The 26,521-nt window shown below is 33.9% G+C and overlaps 2 protein-coding genes across 2 annotated transcripts; one reads left to right on the top strand and one right to left on the bottom strand.

Annotated features, from left to right (window-relative positions):
* Positions 1-14,423: 14,423 nt before the first annotated feature.
* On the top strand, positions 14,424-15,994 carry LOC141684847 (transcription factor RAX1-like). Its single transcript, XM_074489986.1, has 3 exons — positions 14,424-14,727; positions 14,925-15,054; positions 15,151-15,994. The coding sequence occupies exons 1-3, from the start codon at positions 14,592-14,594 to the stop codon at positions 15,662-15,664; spliced, it is 780 nt and encodes a 259-aa protein (XP_074346087.1). The 5' UTR covers positions 14,424-14,591; the 3' UTR covers positions 15,665-15,994.
* Positions 15,995-17,213: 1,219 nt separating this feature from the next.
* On the bottom strand, positions 17,214-19,993 carry LOC141684848 (vacuolar protein sorting-associated protein 32 homolog 2-like). The gene is made up of 8 exons (XM_074489987.1): positions 19,917-19,993; positions 19,707-19,829; positions 19,440-19,539; positions 19,084-19,169; positions 18,885-18,976; positions 18,577-18,691; positions 18,303-18,495; positions 17,214-17,502 (listed from the first exon to the last, which is right to left on the bottom strand). The coding sequence occupies exons 2-7, from the start codon at positions 19,776-19,778 to the stop codon at positions 18,307-18,309; spliced, it is 654 nt and encodes a 217-aa protein (XP_074346088.1). The 5' UTR covers positions 19,779-19,829; positions 19,917-19,993; the 3' UTR covers positions 17,214-17,502; positions 18,303-18,306.
* Positions 19,994-26,521: the final 6,528 nt, after the last annotated feature.

Below are 26,521 nucleotides of genomic sequence, written 5' to 3'. Positions count from 1 at the left end.
ATTGTTTTTCCCATTTTGATTTTCGTTACTCTTCGTGGTAAGCGATTGACTACTCATTTACGTCTAATCTATAAGATCAAACATAGTCATTAGTGATTTTGTTGGATTCGTATTTATGAGTACTTTAATACAATGAAATTTTTATATTTAATACTAATACGGTATTAAAGATATTAACAATCAAAAGTGTGCATTGGCAAACGTGGAGAAAATTATTTTAGGGACGGGGAGAGTACCAAATTATAAGGTGTTTGTTTATATGTTAATTGGGTCAAGATGTACTTCATTGATGAAAGGCTTTAATGTTACCTGATGATTATAACATGTTGCATGATTAGAGATTAAGGCCTGGTCGATTGTTTGTAACATACATGCATGCCGTGTTCGTTTCGCTTCTGTAGCCGATTAGTGCCGAATAATTAACCGGCACGTAACGAGCCGAGTTAAGCAATTTTTTAACGAGCCGGTTCACGTCCGGGCCGAGTCAAACCGGCCTTCTAGCCACCTCTACTTGTATTAACCATTAGAAATAGATAAGAGTAAATAATATGATGTATTAATTAATGTGCATGCTGCATGTTAAAGTGAGAAACAATGGTTACCGGCTTACCGCATATGCCTTTTAATTGGATCTGGACTGCTGGTTACATGCATACGATGAGTTTAAGGCCCATTTGCTTTAAATTGTTTTGCTTTGTTAAATAGCATGGTCTGCCTAGCCTGTTTTCATTGTATAAGTTGTAAACTTATGCGAGTTTTATGTTAGTTTTTATGAATAAAGTATACTAGTATATAACCTGTGCGATATACGGTTGTTTTTATCATATATATTATAAATTCTAATTTTAATTATACCTCCTAAAAAATACTAATTTTTTTTATAATTTTAATATGTTGCCGGCAGAATTCGAACCTTATACCTCTGAAATAATACTAATTTTTAAGAATAAATCTAACGGTCAACAACGACCGACAACCAAATTTTCAATATTTCGTATTTAATATAATAGTATAGATAAGAATATAATATAAATGTCCTATTTTAAATATAATAGAATTGACAGACGATTAATTTTAGGTGTCATGTTTTAAATATAATATTAAGTGTCATAATATAAGTGCGAGTAATTTTAGGTGTCTTATTTTAAATATAATATCAAGTGTCCTATTTTAAATATAATAAAATGACCAACAACGAAAAACCAAACTTTTAATGTTTCGTTTTTAATATAATAGTATAGATGTTCAGCTGGGCTTTTATGTGCAGTGCATGTATAAGACTTGCTTATAAATTAAATAATTAATTTATGTTCTACCGGCTAAATGTTAGGATTTGTTCGTGTTATTATTTTCGGATTTTAAGTGTCTACTTCGAGGTAAGTACTTTTGACTTAGTTTTAATTTTCGGAAAAGATATTTCAGTTTTGTTTTTAATTTCGTATAAGATATAAGAATTTTGATTTCGAAATTATAAGATATAAGTGTTTGTGAATTTTAGAACCCAGTCTCTACGTTTTCGAACCCGTTCGTAATTTACGCTATAGTTCCGGAACTAACTTTAGATACCCTTAGTAGGCGCACAATTGTGCAACTTTAGATACTTATTAAGGGCGCGTAATTATTGAACTTTAAACGCCGACCACTGACAAAGTGTGGTATAAAAAATAAGAATAAGAATAAGATGCCGGCTACTGGCAATGTGTAGTCGTAGATCAAAACTCTGATATTTACAAGAATTATTGTTTTGTACCGTTTTACTCAGTTCTGATCTGTCATAAATCTGCTCTGTTCTATTTTAAATTCTGAATTTTAAAATATAAAACTTTGGTCGACTTTATTTTAGAAAATGTTTTACAAAATTATTATTGTTTTGAGAAAAATCATTTTATTAAAACACCCGTTGTTTTTCTGTTTAAGAGTTAGTCAATTTGTACTTGGTGAGCTTTGTAGCTCACCCCTTTTAATATTTCAGGTTCAAAATATTTGGAGTATATTAAGAATAAGGATTAAGAACTATGTGGAGATCTGTGCTTAGTTTCGTGCTATTTGAATTAGAATAAAAACTTTATTTTTAGAGAATAAATTTGATTATCTGTTTAGACAATTATTATCGGATTTGTGGAGCCGCGTCTCTATTTTTATAATTTTGATTTAATAAGTTTGACCGCTGCTTTGACCTTTATGATATTTTGAATTATCGAATAAGAATCTATTTTATATTAGTTTTGATTTAGAATTAATAGTCCGGAAGTGCGGGCTGTTACAAATGTACATAATTTTTGAAACTCCATTTTAACAATTTCATTTTTGTAACTTTATTATGCAATATTTATTTATTTTAACTTTATTATGATGCTCATATTATATGAATTTTATAATATTAATTTATATTTTTAAGGAATTTGTATTTCAATGTTTCTATTTCAAAATTTGTCTTTTGAATTTTATATTCATGTATTACATTGTTATATTATAACTTTGAATTTTTTTTAAAAAAAAATATAATTTATAAGTTAATGATTTACCAAACATATCACCAACTTATAAGTAACTTATATAAAAAATTATCCAAACCCCTAAATAACTTATAAATAACTTATAAGTTACGATGTTCATATCACTTATACGACAATTTTCAACTTTAAGTCATAAGTTTCATTTTTTAAGAAATCACAAACGGACCCTAAGTCTGTTTGTGCTATTCATGATTATTTTAGATATATGAATATAAAAGAAAACCCATAATTACCTAAACGTGTCATATTAATCGAATTCAATAATTATTTTTAAATTTTTATTTATCCGGGTAAAATATTATTTTATTTTAGCCGAATGAATGAGTAATATATTTTATTTTATTTTTGTTCGATGTCATTATATCGATAAACGAATTATCATAACACAATAACTTAAACTATTGATCTGAGATAAATAATATCATACAGTACTAAGTATAAATCATAAATTATTATTCTAAACTAAAACTTAACTTTTGATCAAAACATATTTATTTTTTATAAACACATATAAAATTATCAATTTGTTAAGTTGCTAATATTGTCATTTTCAAATACCTCTTATTGAAAAAAAATCATCAACATATATGTGTATTAATATATTTATAGTGAAAAAAAATCATCAACAAATATATGTGTATTTGAAAAAATTATTTTCAAATACCTCTTTTGTTGATGTAGTTATGTTGCATGAGCATGCTAATAAACTGCACGAGCATACCAATCCAGTGCGTGATCATGCCAATAGCATGCATGACCATGCTAAACCCTTAAAAACAAGCCGTGGATTTTTCTTCCAGCTGCATGGTCATGATGATGAAGTTGCGTGAGCATGCTAAACCTTTAAAAATCAGTCGCGAGGTTCTTTACTATTGCATGGCCATGCCAAAATCTGCATGATCATGCCAATCTTTGAAAAACAAGCCAAGATGTATAATTGTGCTGCATGACCATGTTGGACACCCTGCATGATCATGTTGTTTCTCCATTCTTGTCCAAAATTATTCTAAACGCCTGAATCACTTCAAACAAACACATTAAAGCACCATGTGGGAGTAAAAAAAACATAGACAAAATCTAACTAATCTCATAATCTTGGGTTGCCTCCCAAGCAACGCTTCTTTAATGTCATTAGCTTGACGGTACATACAACTAACATTATCAATGTGGTAAAAAAATAAATAAATGCACATACCTACGAATTAGTATTAGAAATATGATGTGCAAATATACCTTTGATCCATAAAAATATAAAAGACTTTTTATGATCCACACTTTCTCAAGAGACTCAAAAAAATCAAAGTAACTAGAAAAGTCGTCAGAATAATCATCATAAGTACGACTCATAAACTCCTCCCAAATTGGATCCCTATATTCCAAAGCAAGACTTTCAATTTCATCAATCTTAAATCCTTCCTCAATTTTAATTGGACACTCATCAATTTTTATCTCGTCTACCAATTTATTAAGCTCAACAATATTCTCTAAATTTGGTAGAATTTCAATTGCATCCAAATTATCGTTATCACACATGGGACTATCATTAACTAAATAAGTAGACTCATCAGTCACAAAATTACCATCAATTGCTAAACAAGAATCATGGATCGTTGGAAAATTGACATAAGGAGGAACTTGAAGACAACCATCATGCATCACAAGTTGAACTTCCTTAATAAAACTCTTCCTTTTAGCATTCTCCTCGTACCAACCTATTGATTCTACTTCACATGGAATATCACTTTTATTAGCAATCCCAGAATTTGAGTCATCAAAGTGTTTAAGAAGTTCCAAAGAAAGTAAAGAAGGATTAGAATGACTTAAACTCTCATCAACACCATTGCATACATATGAGTCATCATGGTATTGATTACCAAAAGAATATGAAAAATCTGTGATAGGAGGGTATGAAGCATAATATGAGTTGTAACAATCGAACGAGTTCACCTGATACGCATTAAAATCCTGAAAAAAAATTAAAATCTTGATATCGTTCTTGATTGCTGATGAAATCTTGAGCGTTATCCCAGCCAAAATTGTTGTACATGTTGTCTCCCAAACTCAAAACTTTACGCTGTCTACCTCAAAGAAACTTGTAGACACACCAAAGAAAAATAAAAAGAAGGAAAAAAAACTATATACAAAGATAAAATCCAAACTACAAGAAACAATTAACTCAAAATCAATATTGTTGCCTTCCCCGGTAGCGGTGCCAATTTGTTGAAGTGTATTTTAAGAGTATCGTTCGCAGGGAAGGACTAATACCAATATCAATCTCAAGTCTCCTATTTCTCACAATTCAGAAGTGTGGAGAATAATTTGTGGATGTGTCTAATTAACAAATAATTAATCTAATAAATAAATAAAATTATATAATAACTATGAGAGAAAACAATCCAAGAATCAGGGCTCTTCAATGGCTATCATGAATGTCTAATTTATGTTCTTATTTTGTTAAAAATAATCCTTTTAATGTTTATAAAATCCTCTCCCAAGGTAGATTATAGTGTCTATAAGTATCCATTGAACGCCACTCCCATGGTCATACAAAGTACAATTATAGACTATTAAAAGTCAAGGATTATAAGTTTCACAATTCTCATATCAATCTCCCGATCTAATACTTAAATTGTGTCTATCATATCATGTACTAGAATTACAACTCCTCTCCCGATTCGTTATAACTCCTAAAGATTCAATTAGAAGTTAGCTACTCCTCTAATTGTATAAAGCGCTCAATGACAAATTAACAATAACAAAAAAATCACAATAGAATGAAACAAACATATTAAGCCAATGAATATTACCCAACTCTTGGATAAAGGAATTAGTTACTCATGATAAGATAAATAAAATATATATTAAGAACACAAACCATGATTTTAAGAATTGATGTATAAAGAATATAACTTTAAAGTTCATTTGGAAATCTGAATGAATCCCTTCACTCCTTCTTCCAATCTCCCTCTCAAGCTTCTTCTCTCCCTTCTCTCAAGAATTACAAAGTATCTCTATTCTTTAATACAATATGTTATAGTTCTCTCTATACAATATATGAAACCGTTTCCCAAAATAAATTGGATTATGATTTAAAATTTGTAGGCTGTCTTTCAGGCCTAATTCTAGGCTTCTCCAGTTGGATTCTTGATGTTGGACCACTTCTAAACCGTAGAAAATTTTGTTAGCTTCGCATGAGTTGTAAGATCGCCCAATTCTGATGTCTAGAACTCAAGTTACGACCCAGTGATGTATGCGCGTGCAACCCAATAAATCTGAATTTCCTTATGATTTAAGTACAAGTAAGCCCAATTCCATATAAAGTTGGGAATTCTTAATTTCCTGTCATAAAATAATAAACTCTAATTAATAATATCCAATTAATGATATAATATTATAAATATGAGAATAAAATCCTTTAATATATATATAAATATATACTCTATCAATCAATCCACACTTTCAGGTTTTGGTAACTTGGTTTCTCTTTTTTCCACATTCCATAATGACTTACTTCCTTATTCTTGCTTATCATTTTGTTTATAAGATAATTTACACTTAAGTCATCTTCCCCACACATCGACTATGGAAGTCCCGAGCTTGACAACACTACATTCATCTGTTAGGTATGAAGTGCAACACAAAGAGGGGAGGTGAATGTGTTTTCTTGTTTTGTTGATGAATTGTGAATGTTTTTGTCTTGTGGAACTAAACATCAAGATGTATTTGCAGTGATAAAATACTATATGTAAACACACAAGCAATCTATCAAAAACTCACTTGATTTGTATTAAATCAAACTTGTTTTGCTACAAATATGTGTTCTGGAAAATAAGAACTCAACTACTTTTCTTAAAAGAATTACAAGATTTTCTAGATCTGTTTGTTACCCCTAAACAAAGGACCCGTGATATATTTTATAGATCAACATGCACGGTTTACAGAACTTGCACTAAAACAGACTAACAAATTTTTTAAATCTCTTTTGTCTGTTTCTATTTCTATTGCAACATATATGTGCAGAATCTACTAGGTCTGTGACCCTCCTTTGTCGAGTTCATCTTGGCCCTTGATTTTGAATTCTTCAAGCTGCATTTGTATACTTTCCAATTCATTGATATAATTGTTTGTTGACTGAAAATTTTGAATCTCCAAGTTGTCTGTATTCTGAATTCTAAAGTTGTTTTTTGAAATCTCTTTTATTATGTAGAGATGTCACATAACGATAAGTAAAATGACTTATCGATATCTCTAGTTCTTTACATAGGCTTTTGACTTGTCGAGGTCTCCAGTTCTCTATAAGTAGAATGATTTGTCGATATATCCAGTTCTCTACATAAGCTTTTGACTTGTTGATATCTCCAGTTCTCTACTTAAGATTTTAACTTGTCGATATCTCCAGTTCTCTAAATAAGATTTCGACTTGTCGATATCTCCAATTCTCTACAAGTAAAATGACTTGTCGATATCTCTATAAGCCATTTGTGACTTCTCGACATACATCTCTATATTCCTTGATTCGTGACTTATCGATATCTGACTTAGAATATTTTTTTAGAACAACATTATTCAACTCCAAGCTTCTATACTTCTCTCTGAGGCATGATCTGGATTGATCTTCTTCCAGAGTTTATTCCTTAGATTGATGGTTCACAAAAAAATCCTCCAGTCTAATCTACTTAGCATTTTTACAGACTCAAGAAATAGAATTACATAATACAATGGGATTATCATACAACTTATCCTTAGGGTTATTAAGGTGACTTAGTCTTGTTATATACAGATACAGGCATGTCTTGCACAACATCATCATCTCTTTTCGAGTACGATTCTTCCTCCCAGCCACTTCATTTGACTGTGGGGAGTATGTTGCAGTGACCTCATGGATTGTACCATGTTAACAAAATTTCCTAAAGGTTTCAACATATCCACCTCCATGATCACTACATATCCTTTAGTCTTTAGCTCATCAGACCTCAACTCAAACATCTCAATTTCTTCGACATAATTTATCCCATTTGCTTCCCTCTCAGCCTTTTCTCTAGCATGTCTTTCATTCCTCTCTCTCAACCTTTCATCTAACTCAGCATTCCTCATCCTGGTAAAAACATCCTTTTCATTTATCAAACTAATTACCCTTTCAAGCTTAACAGTGGAGTAGTTCTCGGTAACTTCTTTGTTTATCAAGTTGAAAATGCCATTCTTGAAGTGAATTCTCACTTCTCCCAAAGATTCAACACGGACTTTGACTATTTCTTTAACTAGTTGTTTGTGGTATTCATCATATGTTATGTTTTCAGAAATAGGTAGAAAATCATCCTGATTAAAACAGTTCCAAAGGGCACCAACTTCAACTTTTATTAGCTTTGGTTTTCTCCCAGTAAACTTTAAATGAGTTTTAGTTGGAGGTTTGAAGTGTTTCTTTAAGGAGGTTTGGTTTGATATGATAGGAATTTTGAGTAGAGAGTTGGCTGAAGGTTTGTATAGGTACTTAGGCTTTGAGGTTTGAATGTTATGAGTTTGTGTTTGGTTAGGTGTTTGGGTTGGGGTTGGCAAAGTTTTGGATATTTAGGTTACTGGTATTTTCTTGGAGTCTTTTCCACCCTTTCCATCTCCCTTCTTTCCTCCATCATTTTCCTTCTTCTGACTATCCTTGATATCTTGAGCATCCTTATGACTCTCACTATCTTTGCTAGATTGACTTGGATTTGAGCCAAAAGATTTGTGTTCACCTTTCTTTTGCTCGTCATCATCCAAATCATCATCTTATTCATTTATCGGTATTTTTGGTAGCATTGTGTCTGCCTTCTTCAAATATCTAGAAAAAATCTTTATCATCTTAATATCTTCATTTGTCTTGTTCTTCTTTGTCTTCAGCTTAGTCTCTATAGTCATCATCAACTTCTTGTTACCCATGACACAGTGCTTTGGTAATTGGAAGTGTTTGCATCTTCTAGTGTTGGGGTAAATGTAGGCCACTCTTTTGCTTGGTTGTAGGTAGACTTCAGGGAAAGCTCATATTTGACCATTCTTTAGTTCATGAAGCAAAAGAGTGTCCTGTGGACTTATCACCTTTACTTTGTTGATGAAGATGTCCAGTTCTGAGGCTCTTCTTGATTGTAGAAATGAGAGAGAGACCTGCATGCACCTGTCAACACCAGAATCATTTACATTCACCACAATTCTCTTCTCTTTGAAGTTGTGTCTTGTAACCAGCACTACTCTCAGGAACTTGACATTATTGTTTATAGCCTTTTTGTAGGTGAAGTGATTTGAGTTGAGTGAGACTCTCAGGTCTTCAAGAAAATCAGCAAACTCCTTATCAAGATAAGGGCCTTCAGCTGCTATCTTGAGTCTTTCAATCTCAATATCATCTTCAATTTGGCTTGATTTTAACTTGGGCTCCATCATCTCCCCCTTAGATTTGGTAGTAGGCTACTTTTGCTTTGACTATTGAAATTACTATTGTTTTGCTTTGACTATTGAAATTACTATGCTTGAGCTACTATTGCTTTGACTATTGAAATTACTAATAGATGTAAATAATAAGGACCTTAACGCCCCACGTCAAACTGAAGATTGCATGGGGGTGAATTTATTAAATGTAAACAAAATGTAGATGAATCATACAATGTTGGTGGCTAAATTGACAATCAATATATATGTGTGTGATTTGAAAATACTGAATTTTACATATATATGACTATAATGTTTATATGTATGTGTGCTATGTTGTGATACGTTAAAATCACCAACAAATACATATATATGTTAATATAGTACTTTCACGGACGATCTCAAGAGTCTGTCATGTTTGAAGACCCTAGGATGACCGTGGATGCGGTGGTAGGATAATTAGTTTTCGACAAAACCTATTAGAGTAAAGATTTGAGCTCACTGGTTATTGCAATTTCCGGTGTGGAATCCGAGGCTGCACCTATGGGGGAGTTGAGAAAGTTTGTTTGACTGAATGGATGGTCTTTTATAAAACTGTGTTAACTAACAACCCTTTTAATTACAATGTTGGCAATTATGATAGGGAAGTGTTGCAAATAATCCCCAATCAGACCTTCACTTTGTCTACAAAACCTGTAAAATGGTTCATTCAGTGGCTAGTGATGAAGATATTGCTAAGACCATATCTTCTACAAGTCTTCCTTTCCCGATGTCGAGTCGGGTTTTTTCATAAATAAGTTCAACCACAGCACTTTTCAAAGATGGTAGCGAAACAATATGGAGAGGAACAATTCTAAATTGGTTCAAAATCCTAAGTAAGAGTCATTAGAAACTGGATGATTCGTTGTTGATCACGATATGTGTGCTAGAGTGTGCCATCTTCTTTGTGTAACCACTTTGGTTCCATTATTATTAATTGAACCCAAAATGATTGTACATGTGAAAGAAAATCAGAAATTGGTTGACCAGACGCTTGCTTTTGCTTACTAAGAGGACCCAATATCCGATATTGCAGAGAAAAATCAAATGTAGTGTATCTTGATGCAGGCAAATCCTAAATTTTTCTTGTTGTGTCGTAATTTTTGAACTGTTTGATTATAAAAATTGAAGAATTTCTAAAAAAATATGATACCTTGATGATTTTTAACATCTCATTATTCGATCCTTAAATTTTTAATTAATTTCATCTTTCTTTTTAATAGGAATAGTAAAATCCTCGCTGACATACCGCTAGATTCGCTTTTTCTTAAGAAAGCTACGCATAGATTGAGACCAAGTAAGTAATTTGAGCCATCCAAAACTGTTTGAACCGGTGAATTATTATTTTTTTTTCCATTTTTTCCTGAAAATACCTAAGAATATATGGGCTGGTGTGTAAGATTATGGAAAATAATGCCTAAATTTACAAGATGTGGTAACAAGAAGCACTCAAGTGTTAGTTTGCCAAAAGTATAAATAATTTTATTGGACTGTTGGCATAAATGAAAATATAAATGGGTTTCACTCATTCATACAAAAAAGTTAGTGGGCTCAAGAAACCGGGCTTGTGTAAAGTACCCTGTTCGAACACATACCTAAGCTAGGCTTGAGAGAACAGAGTACAGAGCAATAATAGATTTATAGAGAACAGTAGAACACCTTTACACTACCTACAAAATGTGCTTGAAAAATTCTTTAAATTGGAATAGGGATCGACACGTATTTTAAGGCACTTGTAAAATATAGTTGCATAATTATTTTTTAACTTTTTTTTCTTCTAAATAAAAATATAATATTCAAATTTTATAAAAAAAAATTAAAAAAAATTCTGAAACTATACTATATATTAATCTTAAAATACGTGTCATGAGAGAAAAAATGTAAAGAAACGAGTGGATGGAGATAGTATGGCTCCCGGACTTTTTTTAGCACAGTTGAATGGAGTTTTCATTTTTTTTGGCACAGACGTTCAAATTGTTCCAAAAGTGGCACAGAACGCCACTTCCTCTGGGGTTTAGCCCCTGAGGCCCAGAAGAAGTGGCGCTATGGGGTAATTCCTTTTTTATTTTTCATTTTCCTCCTGATTGACTTGCAGTTGGTGTAAACGGTTGTAAACTTTGTAAGAGTGAAATCAACACTGGAGACCTATTTTTGGGCCTTGATATTAAATTACTAAAAATTTGTTTTGGTAATTTTTTTTTCTTGGATAGTCATGCAAACCTATTTTTCGTACGTATTTTTTGTTCTTAAAAAAATATAGTTTATATATGATTTTTTTGGCTTTGAAAAGGGTGCCAAGGTACTCGAGTGTGCAATTGTTACGTGCGGGCATGTTTAGCAAATCCCATAATTAATTCGTAGAAAATTATTTTGGTTTAATTTTTTTTCTGTTGACTAGTGATGTAAACCTATTTGTAGTACGTAAATTGTACTTTAATTATAAATTTTGTTTTATAATGTTTTAGTTTCATGGAATAGTGTATCATGGGGGAATATTTGTTATTGACGAGGCCTTATATTTGATATGAACTAATTTTCTAATAATGAATACTTGACTTGAAACACAAATTTTATTACATAACATCAGTTACATAATAAAACACAGTTAAAAAAATGTGCGTAGTTCGATACAGAATAATAAGATGATATATGAATAAAAATGAGTACGATATAATAATACAAATATTAAGAGCCAACAATATATGAACCAGATCAGTCATCTGCATCATCGGAGTCATCATCATCGGAGTCATAATCATCTTCATTGATGTTCCAGGTATGGGACTCGATGAACGCCTTCATTCTCTGCAATTCCCTCGTTGACTCCTCAAGTTCACGCTGCAACTCGCTGATTTCTGCATAGTGGGCTACATTCTCTGTGATAATTTCTTTCCTAAGAATTTCAATGAGAAATGCTGCACGAGGTTCAAGTGGCTCTTCGATCCAACGTTCGTAATTGCAAGCACCGTCGGGACATTTGATAAATCGCCTTCCTGCGTCACTACCCTTCCAGTAGTGCGCTACAATAGCTAATTTTTCACAAAAATAATAATCCAAATTTGGGAGTGATGACATAATTACTTTTGACGAGTGTGACTTCATGAGGTTGTAACTCTCTATTTATAAGTGATTTGGTAAAGAAGACATGAGGTACTTTGAAGGACAGTTCACGTGCTAAACATACTATACAATTATAGTTCATATTCAAAACTTGATTATGACTTGTCATTGTTGCTCTCACCTGCATTATTTTGAAAATTATGGAATCATTATCCGCTGTAAAGTGACAGGAAAACTCTGTACATGCAATGACTTTACATACAAAGCCTTATCTTTTCCTCTTTATGTCATGTATAGGATTTGACGTGTCATGTATTGTTTGAAACTGTCATTCCACTTTAACTTTTTCACTGTTTATCTCAAATTATTGAAAATGCTTGCATGTGGTTTCAACTGTTTACTAATACGAAACAGTAATTTCTTTAAGTATGTACGTTTTGAATATTACTTACGAAACACCTTGAAATGTAATACAGTGAATTGAAGTGACTAGATTGTGGGGTAAGAAAAATAACAAGTTTGAAAATGACGAGAACTAATAAAAATAAGTCTGAACTGAATATGTAATAAAAAATAGGAAACTAAAAATAACAAGTCTGCAAATATGGGAAATAGTACTGATCAGCCATATAACCTTCCGCCGGTGTGGCATAGCCTCCCCTTTCCTTTCACTGCTCTACGGGGCTGCTGTCTGAGCTGTATAGGAGGATCAGCGTGTTCCCTGCCCTTGTCCATGACCTGACTATAGCAGCCTCAAAATTTAGAAACTAATATACTACAAAGGGGGGAATTTAGTTGATGGCTTATAGTTTTGCAGCTATTTATAGGCATAATTATACATGGTCAATATGTAATATTAGGTTGTGCAGTTACGAATGTGGAAATAATTGATATTATTGACCCTATAAATTTTAAAATGAAATTATTCACCTGTGTCATTCAGTTCAAAACAAAAGTTGACTTGTCAAATCATTTCAAAAATTTGCATGTGCCTACTCCCGTGAATTTAGAAAATCAGCATTTCTTTTACGTACACACAGTACTTCTTTTAACTTTTCATATTTGTCTGAAGATTTGGACTTCTAAAAGTTGACAAGTCGATTTCATCTTGTTATTTTTACTAAAAGATGTTATTGTTTTATATTACAGCAAAAAAAATAAAATCAAACTATCCTTTCATAAAAACATTTCTTTGCCGACTCGCAAGGTACCCTTTTTTGAAGCCACAAAAGGTCATATATACACTTTTTAAAAAAACAAAAATTACGTACTATAAATAGGCTTGCATGACTCCCCAATAAAAAAAAATTACACAAAAATGCTTTTTTTCCAATTTAATATTAGGACTCAAAACTAGGTCTTTATTGAATATTTTCGTTGCCGACTACCAAGATACCCTTTTTGAGGGCATAAAAAGTCATACATACACTTTTTTAAAAAAAAACAAAAATTACGTATTAAAAATAGGCTTGCATGACTACCCAACAAAAAAAATTACACCAAAATAATTTTTTTCCGATTTAATATGAAGACTCAAAACTAGGTCTCCATTACATATTTCCCACTTGCAAACACTTACAAACAATTCAACCCAACTGCAATTCAATCCGGGAGGAAAGAAAAAAAACAAAAAAAAAGGGAAAAACCCCAGAACGCCACTTCTTCTGAGCCTCAGGGGTTGAACCCCGGAGGAAGTGGCGTTCTGTGCCAAAAAAATGAAAATTAGCCGAGACCCTTAGAGTATCCGATATGTAAAACAATATTATTTTTACCTAAACATTTAAGAATATTTTCAAAACAACCCAAACAAGTATGTGGAAGAATATGTCAACAGATCTGCCGCGTTGCTTACCAGAACTAATTTCACCAAGTACTTCTGCATGTCTAGAAAATGTGAAGTCCTTTTACTATGGTCCAAACGATGCCCCTGGGCGGGTTACTACATAGTGTATGGATTAGTTTTCTCGCCATGGTTAAAGGTTCTTATCACTCTCAAAAGGAAGTGGTACCCTCGTTAAAATAAGACCTACTTGTGTTTCTTACTCGGTTTCCAGATCATTTAACTACTAAAGTTCCGATGCCCCCAAGTTTCATTCCGCCCTTCAATCTATTCTAATATCGGTTATAACTTTTTGTCGTGTTGTTAAAAATAAGTAAAAATTATGCTAAGAAATTCATGGTTCGTGTTGGAAGGAAATGGATTCAAGACTTGAACCAAATAGTAATGATCATGATCATGGTGTAATTTTTCATATGTATGTGTTGAGATGATAATGCAAGTAAACCAAGTAAACTTTGACATCACCTGCTTATTCCATGAATATTGACCGGTCCCCTACAAATCTTAACCAACCTCAAGTTTTTTCAAAACCTAAACACACAGTGAAGGAAAACCCCAAGAAAGTTCATAAAAATGTAATAGGCCATGCAAATTTAGGCTTATAAAAATGGATTCAAGTCTTCACTTTACTCCAGTACTTTGTTTATGTCAGTATATACATCTCCTTTCACTGTCCCCATTGCTTCATCATATCATAATATACATTGAGTATTTGAAAGTTTGTGGAGAAAAGGAAGAAAGAGATGGGAAGAGCACCTTGTTGTGACAAGAGTAAAGTGAAAAGAGGGCCTTGGTCTCCCCATGAAGATGAAATTCTCCGAAACTATATCAGTAACCATGGCACTGGTGGTAACTGGATTTCTTTGCCTCTCAAAGCAGGCATCTACATTCCTCCCTCTTATACACACACATTGTTATTTTGTTATCGGATACACATTGTTCCATTTAACTTGCTCGATGTTTTAAAATTGCTCAATGTGTACAAGTCATGTTTCGTAGATGTTACATGACATGTTAATTATGTTTGTTCTTCAGCCTTGATATTGTTTTTTAAACTAAATAGTCTAAATTAACAGGCCTTAAGCGCTGTGGAAAGAGCTGTCGCCTGAGATGGCTTAACTATCTAAGGCCAGACATTAAGCATGGCTCTTTTACTCCTGAAGAAGACAACGTCATATTTAATCTCTATAGTAATCTTGGAAGCAGGTACAGTAATTCTACAAACACACACATACTAAGTAAATGTAGATGTTGACAATGTACAACTTTGGTTTATCATCTAAATTAGTTTAAAAATTGTAGGTGGTCTGTTATAGCTTCAAAACTACCCGGAAGAACAGACAATGATGTAAAGAATCACTGGAACACCAAGCTAAAGAAGAAGTTACTGGCAACAATGGACTCCTGCTTCACTAACATCAATCAAACTGCTCAAGGCTCAATTTCAGCACCATCAGTTACTACTCAGATCGAAGATAATTACAATCCAGGAATTTCAACGACTAATAAACATGGTTTCCTCCCGGAAATGACTTCTGCTAATGTTGAGAATTATACACAAACAGAAAATTATACAGCACAAGACTATTCAAGCGTTTCAGATTCATCAATTGTAGTAAACAACAGTACTTGTGAGTTTCTGATGGATTTTGAACCCGGATTTGCTTATGATCAGATGATGAGTACAGGGATTTGGGATAATAATCAATATCAGATGAGTTTTGAAGAAGCTATCATCAATTATCCTACAAGTTCCTATGCAAATTTAACAGTGTGTCACAATTTCACCAGTAACCAATTTTACGGAAATTACTAGAGGGAAATAAAGCTAAATAGTGGGCTAGATACTAGCATATAAGAATATACATATGAAGGTTGGATTAGAATTTGTTGCAGAATCAAGAGAGATATAGTTTAACAGTATGTCTTATCATTACTGACTTGTTAGAATTTATTAAATAAGTTCTTAATGTAGTTTCAGAGTATTTAAGTAGCAATGCAGTTGATGCAAGTCTATCACTTTTTATGCTAATAACATCTACTGGTTTTGTAGAACTCATGCTTCTGCAAGTCTATCACTTTTTATGCTAATAACATCTACTGGTTTTGTAGAACTCATGCTTAAGCTTACCTATTATTCAATTCCTAAATGTTGCAAATTTATTTTCCGAATACATTCATATCATTACATAGCCAAGTTAGCGAGAAGCTGCACCAGTAGCTATATACTAATCCTCTTATAATCTACATCCATAGATAACGTGTCAACCGCAGAAGGTATAAGAGTCTGCCAAACACATACGCGATACAGTTTAAAAGTGTTTGCTAAAAACCAGCCTGTCGATTTTCATCTTCAACAGTTTCAACAGTCATTGAACTTTCTTAAGTACGAGAATCTAGACAGTACAGAATTACAGATTACGGAGAATGAGTTTATGATTGACTGATATAGGTGTTTCAAGTGCCATATACATGAGTGTCAGACAGGGAACAAAGCAGCAGATTTGCTTCACACTGGTCAATGTCATGAAAGTTGCATGAGGGAATAATGGCATTACTGGCTGATGTGAACTAAGAATAAGATAGGCAAGAAACTAAGAATGCACACAAACAGATATTTAGCTGTGGACAAGACAAATTCAAACCAAGTAGGACCTGTTCTCATTGTGCTAAAATAAAGGCTCTTGGGAAGTTAGGAGTCATTTTCCATGTCTATTTGTAGTCCATGGCTTTATGCACAAGAAAAGACCTTCAAAAACTTTCTTCCAGTTTTTAGTTTTATTCTGTTTCACATTTTATCTGGCAACTCTCCTGCAATTTCATATTGAGATTGTAATTTTATTGGAGTATACTAGAGTTCCCGACAGATTTATGGACTAAGGTTTGTCACGATAGAATGTCGTTTTTCCAATATAAGAAAAACATTATTCTATTCATTCCATTATATAGGACTATAGGCACATCTCTTCGGAGTTTTAGAACCTGAACAATCGACATTATTCAGTTCATTCCATAGGTACATTTCTTCAAACTTTTAGGTCTTATACAATCCCTTTAACAAGCTTGGGGGAGGGGGATTAGTTTCCATTAGCATTTGACTTGAACCTTCATCAATGTGTACTAGGACACATATACTGAATGCATATTTGTTGAAGTCAGCAAAATTTGTTATTGCTAATTGAAGTCAATGTACATTATAGATGACTGTTTCCATCCTACCCAAGGACAGTGACATAAAACAGAAGAAATTGTTGTTTTGCATACATAGTTTAGTAGAATGTCTACAAAGTATTAGAAAGATGAGCAATTTATTTTTCACTACTTCTCTGTTTATCTTATCGTCGACTTCAAACTTTCTACCCAATATGATCCACAGTAGAGTCATCTCTAGTTTGATCAAAAGTCTAAGTTCCAATTACAACATTTGATTCACCAGATTTTACACTTGGCCATGTAACCATGAGATATAATGAACTGAAACTAGAACACGAAAGCAAGATTCAAGATGGAATAAAAATAGTCTTTGCATTATTATCATCTACATTGCTTTCTTACCAGCAATTGCCCAGTGAGAAAATGAAACTTACAGATTCCATTTAAGAGTACATGTGAATCTTTAAAATCTTACACCAATCTTGTTCTTCATCTTTGCGACTGCAAAAGCAACAAAGGAATGTCAGATATGATCATCGGTTTAAAAATATCTATCTATCCAAATAATAAATAGAGTTCTCTACGTAATTCTAACTTCCAGGCACATAAGCCTGTGATTTTCTCACTAGTATCAACACCTTTCTGTCCGGTGAATTTCTTTATAGTAGGGACAGAACCTTACTACAGGCAGAAAACATCATATCCTCTCAGGCTAGCACTACATTTCACAAAACCAAATAAAACTGTTGATTATCTGTTCATACTCCACAATATAAATCATTTTGTTTAATGGTAACCTATTTCTTATTAAAAGCCAATGCCACAATAGCTAAAATCATCAAATGTTGATGCAGTACTAGTCAGTTGACTTGATAATCATATTTTTTCAATCACTTTTTAAACTCTCATCAGATAGATACTGATAAAGTGATAATGAATATTTTAGCAATTCTGCTGTTGACTATATAAACTCACAACCTTCAGGTCTCCGGTGTTACTTCCTTTCCTAGCAATCTATTTGGCCTCCCATGTATAACCAAATGATCTTTCTTCTAGTATTTGGAGGTATAGATATCAATGGTGGCAAAGGGTGATAACAAATGAAATATCTCTATGAGAGTATGAGACAGAGGAGGGGTTTAACAGCTATGAGACAAGAGGATAAACAAGTTCATCGCTTATTTGCTTCAAACTATTACTTATAATACCATTAGTACTGAACAGTCACCTCACAGAAGAATTTATAATGATTATATATAGTACTGTCAAAATTTGAAAACAAAAAACGGAAAGGAGATTACCATTCTATAGTGCCATTTCTGCCTGCAATGCAGCAAGTTCATCTTCCTCAGCCATAACATGCTGACGAGCTGGCTGTACTGGTCTACCTGCACGCATAGGCACTGGAGCACCAGGGGCAGTTGTAGCAGGCTGGAGAAGTTGTTCCTCTAACTCGGCCTCTTCCAGTTCTTCAAGTTCCGCTTCTAATTCATCCTGCAGCAATGGACCTAAAAATTGTAACACATCTCCTCTGTTTAGAAATGTTTACCATCAGAATTAACATCAAGGACATACTTCATCAAATTCAGCTGCTGCGCCAATGGGCGTTGACAGTGCTTCTTGAATTTGCTTCATGCTCTCAGTTTGTTCATTAATCTCATCCATTGTTTTGTCAACATCATCAATATTTCTGAAAAAATTACAGACATTGGTATAAGAGGAAAAAGATCCATATAACTAGTGACATTTCTTTTATCATCATCATCTAAAAAATCTGTGAGAAAGTGCTAGCATGTAATCACTATCCACTGCAGTAATAAAACTCTTATCAAGATTCCAGGACTATAAAAGCAATATACGAAGCTCAGGTATGTCAGACTTACGTCGCCTTCTGCATGGCCTTCATAGCAGATGCTCCTGTCCTCAAAGCATCAACGGTGTCTGTTGTAGCTTTTGCACCCTCTAGCATAATCATCTGACATTAAAGCTTAATTAGGCATATTTCAGAAGTATAACAGTTCTAGTCAAGTCAAAAACAAACCACTCTGAACAATTAGCTCCATAAAATTAGCACACAATCACCTGATCATGTATACGTAGTTGAAAATTCCCGAGCTGCTCTACTTGTTGCTCATAAAGCCTCTTCCTCTTTAAACACTGGATGGCAGCTGTACCCAAGAACAAAGGTAAAGTTTTCACTTAAAACATCTCAAAAGAATACATATCTTGCAACACAACATAAATTATAAATTCAATGTATAAATATTCCACTTTGCAGGTGAAGAAGCTTGATTGATTAGCCATGAGATCACCTATACCTCGTTATGAACCTCGGTATCACTAACATATACGGCATCATTATCATAAAGAAGGGAATCATTTACATTCACATAAGTCATAAAATCGACAAAAAGAAACAGCTGATCTACTATCCATACCCCTTTTGTTTTTAGCTCGCGTAAATTCCTTAGCTTTCTCTACCTCTGCGGCAGCTTTTTTCATAAGAACTTTCTCTTTCTTCTCGAGCATTTCAAGAGTCTGAAAACAGCATAAAACCACACTCAGCAAATCCTAACATCCGCAAAAGTGCACAAACATATCGCGACAGCAAAATTATTTACAATGACAAAATCCAAGTAAATTACACTATAACAAATAAACAAAATCACATAATCATAACAAACACAACAACAGATAGAAAAAACCTCAGTTAATTTGTCTAACGTTGAGACAGCATTTTCTTCTTTCTTAGGCTTTCCGAAAATTCTGCTAAACATATTGTAAATTACACTCTGCAATCTACTTTAGATGAAAAAAGGCCTGCAAAACTGAACACACAGACACAGACATATCGATAAGATAGATTAATCAATCCGAATATATTCAAATTATCTAACAGGAATTAGAGTACATACCTGCAAACTGCAACGAAAGATAAAAGAAAATTTGAAGATAGTTAATTGAATTATAAGATGAGATAAATTAAGTGATGATCCCAAAGCTTGTATGAAGTGAGACAAGGCCGATGTTAAGTACTAGTAGTTGCTAGGAAATAACGTGTGTTTATATATAACATTATGCACACTTTAATAAATAAATTTTATTCTTATTCTACTCATTATAATTCTGCCTCAACTTGGTTGAATCATAATAGCCTATATGTGCTCGATAAGTTTGATAAACTTGTAATAAGAAATTAAAATCGCAGTCAGATTTCAGTCCAGTTTTTATGTTCGTTAAGTTCTCGAGCTCCATTCTGTGACAAAGTACTCAAACTCGAGCTTATAAATGATCAACTAGCCATTATGTGACAAAGTACTCAAACTCGAGCTTATAAATGATAAACCAGAGTTTGATTGTTCAGCTCGATTCAAATTACAATCCTGAATGATCTACTTCTATGATTCAGAAAATAAAAATTCTGCATAAAAAAACACTTAACATAAATGTAAATTTCTATAATCCATTACATTCATTCACATGAACTAATAGTACAAACGGAAGCAATCAAAAACTTGGTAAGCACTAATCTCAAGTGGCTTTGTGTAGGTACCAATGCCGATCTCTCTGCCTCTGGTGATCTCAAGTGACTTTGCATATGCAACGGTTCCATTGAAGAAACACTAAGCTAGGCGAATAACTATAACCACTTCTGAGATCTCAGTACTAATCACCTATAACCGTTTTTTTGCCAAATTTAAAGCAGATTTCATTAATGACTTAAAAGAGATTCAATCGGGACAAATCATCAACTGATCATGCAACCAGGTTGAAAAACAAATAGAGCTAAATAATTAGCCATTTTGTTTCCGGATTGCTTAACAAACTGAATACAAATATTCTGAAAATTAAAAATGAAGGTAATGGTTTCCCGGACAATCCAGCACGCATCTCCCCCGAAAACAGTAGCTTCACAATTGACCCTCACATTAATTCGATTGATATTGCAATGTTCAGAGGACTCAGTTGCAACAACGGAGTTTAGAGGCCTCATATTATGAACAAATATTTTTTGTGAGAGGTGAGCACATGTGATTTTCACCACCGTTCCAAACGCACCCCAGCTATCTACCTGCCGGACACCAGCTATAGACCTGCCGAAAGTGTTGTTGATGTGAGATATCCAGATCTCCCAATACACCATCCAATTCATTTTCAACACAACCACCACATCGCACAAAGCGAGACACATCGCATAAAGCGAGACAATCAAACACACAAATAATAACTTAAACAGAACAATACGAAAAAACCCAAAATTCAAAAATCTCGGAATAACACCAAATTGTAATATGTTGTTAGACCAAAGATTTTGAATCCAAAAACTGAATTTTATTATAAAATCCAAGCTCTTACCTTAGTAGATCTGAAAACTAAAGTGAAAAACTGTAATGGATTTTTCGAGTTTTGTAAAACAAATCTCGATTTTATTAAAGAAAAAGTGAATAAAAGAAGAAGATGAAGATGAATATGGAGATAGAGATGGGTAGAAAGGGGGAAAAAGAAGGTAGGGCGGCTAGGGTTAGGTGAAACTAGGGCGGCCGACTCTCATGCGAGAGAGAAATTTTTTGTCACCGTGGAATTTGGCAGATTTCCAAATTTGGTGTTTAATCACCTATAACCTTAATTTCATTTGTTTTGGATCATACAACCTATTGCCATTGTTACACAATCTCACCACCGTACTTAAAACACAGCAATAGCCTATTCATAAAAACATTTATTGTTTCAAAACTGCACGTCTTGCTCCAATCACCACATTCCTCGTCAAGGTGAAATACGTGTACCAATTCTTCATAACCTCGATAGTAGTCCATCATGTGAAGGAAACAGTTACTCTAAAACCTCAAGTTGTTAGAGAATGACCTTTCCAGGATTTTATATTATTCTAACACTCCCCCTCACTCGAAAGTCCATTTATGGGTCGAAGAGTTCCAAGATTTAATATTTTTCTAACACTCCCCCTCACTCGCGTTCATCTTTGGGGCATAAATTTAATTTATCTTTCGTGTCCCTCATAAATTGTGAGAAATATTGGGGGTGGCCGGGATCGATGTTAAAACTCATCAGACCTCTTGAGAAAGATAGAAAACCAGAGAGATGCAGAGAGATGCAAAGAGAAAGAGATGAAAAATATTCATTGTATTGATAAAATGTTCAAGTGAGTACAAGAGATGTAAACTAGCCTATTTATAAGTTACACAGGTTGTATTTACAAAAAGAGCGGGAACACTTACTAATCTATCTGTCTGTTAACAGCTAAGCAATACTAGTGTGTGGTCAGTAAATGTCCACGTGTAAGTCCAGCTCGAGTAGCAGTTATGTAACATGTCCAACACCCCCCCTCAAGTTGGAGGGTAGAGACTGTACACCCAACTTGCGAAGAAGAAGATGATGTTGGATTCTAGTAAGGGGTTTAGTGAAAGCATCAGCTAGCTGGAGTTTAGTAGGAGTGTAAGACAACGAAATTAACCCACAACATAACTTCTCCCGAACAAAATGGCAATCAAAATCTATGTGTTTGGTTCTTTCATGATAAACTGGATTTCTGGCAATGTATATGGCAGCTTGACTGTCACTCTTAACAGGAATAGGTATAATATCTGAAACATCAAAATCAGATAATAATCGAGAGAGCCAAGACAGCTCAGCAGTAACACGCCTCATAGAACGATACTCTGCTTCTGCAGAGGAGAGAGATACAGTATGTTGTTTCTTTGATTTCCAGGAAATCAAACTATCTCCCAGAAAAATAACAAAACCACTAACAAATTTTCTAGTATTTGGACAGGCATCCCAATCTGCATCACAGTAAGCCTCAATACCAAAGGATGGTTTAAAACTAAAGAATAAACCTTGATAAGGATCTTTCTTGAGGTATCTGAGAACATGAATTGCAGCATTCTAATGTGGCTGTCTTGGAGAAGACATAAACTGACTAAGATGTTGAACACTGAATGAGAAATCAGGCCTAGTGTGAGTAAGAAAATTAAGTTTCCCAACTAATTTTCTATATAAAGAAGCATCTGGATATGGGTCACCTTGATCAGGAAACAATTTTGTTGTGATATCCAAAGGGCTAACCATAGGAGGTAAATCAAGATAATTAAACTCAGAAAGTAAATCTAATGTAAACTTTCGCTGAGATACAATCATGCCAGAAGGAATTTTATTAAATTCCAGGCCCAGAAAATAATGAAGAGAACCCAAATTCTTAATTTTGAAGACTGAATCTAGATAAGCTTTAACATAAGAAATCTCAGAAAAATGATTGCCAACTATCAGTATGTCATCCACATACACATCCATGAACACAACAAAACGACCAGTCTTCTTATAAAACAGGGAAGGATCATTTTTAGATAGAACATAACCTCTAGTTAACAAGACAGAACTGAGTTTAGAATACCATTCTCTGGAAGCTTGTTTGAGACCATACAGAAATTTTTGAAGAAGACAGACCTGAGAGGGATCAGTGAGGTGTAAACCAGGAGGAGGTTTCATATAGATAATCTCATGTAATTCTCCATGCAAAAATGCATTATTGACATCTAACTGATACATTTCCCAACCTTTCTTGACAGCAGTAGCTACTAAAGTTCTTATAGTTGTCATTTTGACAACTGGTGAAAAAGTTTCAGTGTAGTCAATGCCTTCTTTCTGAGTGAAACCCTTAACAACTAACCTTGCCTTATATCTCTCTATAGACCCATCAGCATGATGTTTAACTTTGAAGACCCATTTACAGGAAATTGCTTTCTTTCCAGGAGGAAGAGGTACAAGGGACCATGCGTTATTTGCTTCTAAAGCAGAAAAATCAGATGCAATGGCTTGTTGCCATTCAGGATATTGACTAGCAACTTCATAAGAAGTTGGTTCAGAAATAGGAGGCATATTTTGAATGATGGAAGCATTAAAACAGGTGTTCAAAGGACTAGAAGTAGCAGAGGTTGTGTGATAGAGTGATGATAAAGTGCAAAAACAAGCAGAATCAGAACAAGCATTGTAAACATATTCATGTAAATATGCAGGAGTTTTGTGAACTCTAGTAGATTTTCTAGGGATAATCTCAGGTGTTACATTTAGAGGAAGAGAAATATCAGATGTTGGAGAAGGAGGTGACTGAACAATTTCAGTGAAATCAGTGGTTGGAAAGCTAGAGTGATCTTGTGAAGGAATATCACGAGTGGTTGAGGATAAAAAATCAGGTGTAGAAAGTGGAACAAAATCAGATGAAGTTGCTTTAATAAAAGGGAAAATTGTATCATGGAAGACAGCATCTCTGGACACTTGTATAGTATTGGTGTATAAATCTAGGAATTTATAGGCCTTTTTACCATAAGGATACCCTAGAAATATACAAGGGTGTGCTCTAGGAGATAGCTTGTCTCTGTGAGGTTTGGGAACAGTGATATAAGCTAAGCAACCAAAAGGTTTTAAATGTATATAGGAAGGAGCATATTTGAACAACATTTCATAGGGGGATACACCTTTCAAAACTTTAGATGGAAATCTATTGATCAAATAAGTGGAGGTCAGAACACATTCACCCCAATATTGTTTTGGTAAATTTGACTGGAAAAGAAGAGCTCTGTATGTCTCAAGCAAATGCTTATGCTTCCTTTCCACAACACCATTTTGTTGTGGTGTGTGTGGACAGGAAGTTTGATGCAATATGCCTTTAGATAGAAAAAATGCCAAAATTTCTTTACTCAATCCTAATTCAAGAGCATTATCAGTCCTTAGGATTTGAACAGTACTTTTAAATTGATTCTCAACCATTGCAATGAAATATTTGATAATAGTGAATGCATTACTTTTACAAGTAAGCAAGTGTGTCCAGGTGGCTCTACTAAAATCATCAACTAAAGTAATGAAGTATTTGTATTTGTTGTATGTTGGAGTATGATAAGGTCCCCATATGTCTACATGAACAAGCTCAAATATCTGAGAACTGTGAATTTGACTATGAGGAAAAGGTAACCTGTGTTGCCTGGCTTTGGCACAGATTTCACAAGTAAGAATACTTTCAGCAGTTATAGAATCAATATTATAAATGGAAATAGATTTCAGTTTAGCTAAAGGAAGATGTCCTAGCTTAGTATGCCAAATCATAGCATTAGTTTTGTTATTACAAACAGATGAAAGAGCAGTAATAGAAGACATAGATTGTGAAGACAGATGCTTGTGAGAAGGAGGAAAGATGTACAAGCCTCTTTGAGAGTTACCAAGAACCAGTGGCTTCTTCAGAGAAGAGCCCTACAAATAGCAGCAATCATTAGTAAACATGACTACACCACCTAGTTGATGTGTCAGTTTGCTAATAGATAGAAGATTGAATTTGAAAAGAGGAACATACAAAACATCAACAAGAATGATGTCAGGGGATAGAATAACAGTGCCTTTATGAGTAATATATACAATTTGGCCATTAGGTAAAGAAATGGATAATTGAGTGGAAAGTTCTTGCATATTAGAGAATAAGTCTTGTGAGAAACACATGTGGTCCCTAGCACCACTATCAATAATCCATGTAAATGTTGTGGAGTGATTTAAATGATGAGGTGAGGTAGAAATATTACCAGCAAAGTTGGCTGCAGATGCAGCAGATTCTGATTGAGGTACAGATGCTTCTTGAGAAGATTCATCAGCTGAGAGCACAATTCAGGTGATATTCCTGATAATCCAGAAGATGTAGTAGTGAATGGAGTAGTTGATGGAGTCATTGGTGATGCCTGAGAAGACTGTTGAGTATAAGCAGATGGACCTTCAACATGTGCAGCAAGCCATTTATTCTTGGTGAATTTGAAATCAGAAGGAAAACCATGTATCATGTAGCACTTGTCAATGAGATGTCCAGGCTTTTTGCAGTAGTTGCATAGAAGACTTGATTTCTTGACATCCATAGGTTTCTTGGAAAACTGTGGTTTGAAGGAGGTAGCATTCAATGAAGCAGATTCTGATAGAAAATGTCCACTAGAGTGAATCTCCCTTTTAGATTCTTCTTGCAATAGCAAACTATAGACTTGACCAAGATAAGGCAGAGGTGAATTCATGAGTATTGAACCTCTCATGACAGAGTAAGAATCATTCAGACCCATCAAAAATTGGATAACTCTCTGATCTTGCTGAAATCTTGATAACTTCTGAGAAGCACCACATTTACATCCATAAGAACATATAGGGATCAAACAAAGAGAGTCAATGTCATCCCATAACATTTTTACTTTGGTGAAGTAATCAGCAATGTTCCTGGAGCCTTGATTGACCTCGGCAAGTTCTTTGTGCAAACCAAACAATTGAGCTCCATTTGAGACTCCATATCTCTCATCCAATTCTTTCCAAATTTCTTGTGCAGAGTTAGAGTAAATGACACTCCTGCCTATTGATTTTGAAAAAGCTCCTAAGATCCATGAAGTGACCATATCATTGCACCTTGACCACCTTTTATAAGAGATGTGTGTTGAATCAGGTTTAGGAAGTGAGCCATCCACAAAACACAGCTTATTTCTAGCAGATA

This window comes from Apium graveolens, chromosome 9 (assembly GCF_009905375.1).
Source record: "Apium graveolens cultivar Ventura chromosome 9, ASM990537v1, whole genome shotgun sequence".
Lineage (NCBI taxonomy): Eukaryota > Viridiplantae > Streptophyta > Magnoliopsida > Apiales > Apiaceae > Apium > Apium graveolens.
Note: the sequence above shows the minus strand (reverse complement) of the source record. Positions and strands in the feature narration are given on the sequence as shown.

Bases quoted from the DNA above. Each gene is read 5' to 3' on its own strand.
- LOC141684847 (XM_074489986.1), top strand. From the start codon at position 14,592: ATGGGAAGAGCACCTTGTTGTGACAAGAGTAAAGTGAAAAGAGGGCCT. The intron at 14,728-14,924 runs GCATCTACATTC...CTAAATTAACAG, and splicing joins TTCTTTGCCTCTCAAAGCAG to GCCTTAAGCGCTGTGGAAAG. The intron at 15,055-15,150 runs GTACAGTAATTC...TAAAAATTGTAG, and splicing joins TATAGTAATCTTGGAAGCAG to GTGGTCTGTTATAGCTTCAA.
- LOC141684848 (XM_074489987.1), bottom strand. From the start codon at position 19,778: ATGTTTAGCAGAATTTTCGGAAAGCCTAAGAAAGAAGAAAATGCTGTC. The intron at 19,170-19,439 runs GTATGGATAGTA...TCTTGGGTACAG, and splicing joins GCGAGCTAAAAACAAAAGGG to CTGCCATCCAGTGTTTAAAG. The intron at 18,496-18,576 runs GTATGTCCTTGA...CCATTGCTGCAG, and splicing joins CAGCAGCTGAATTTGATGAA to GATGAATTAGAAGCGGAACT.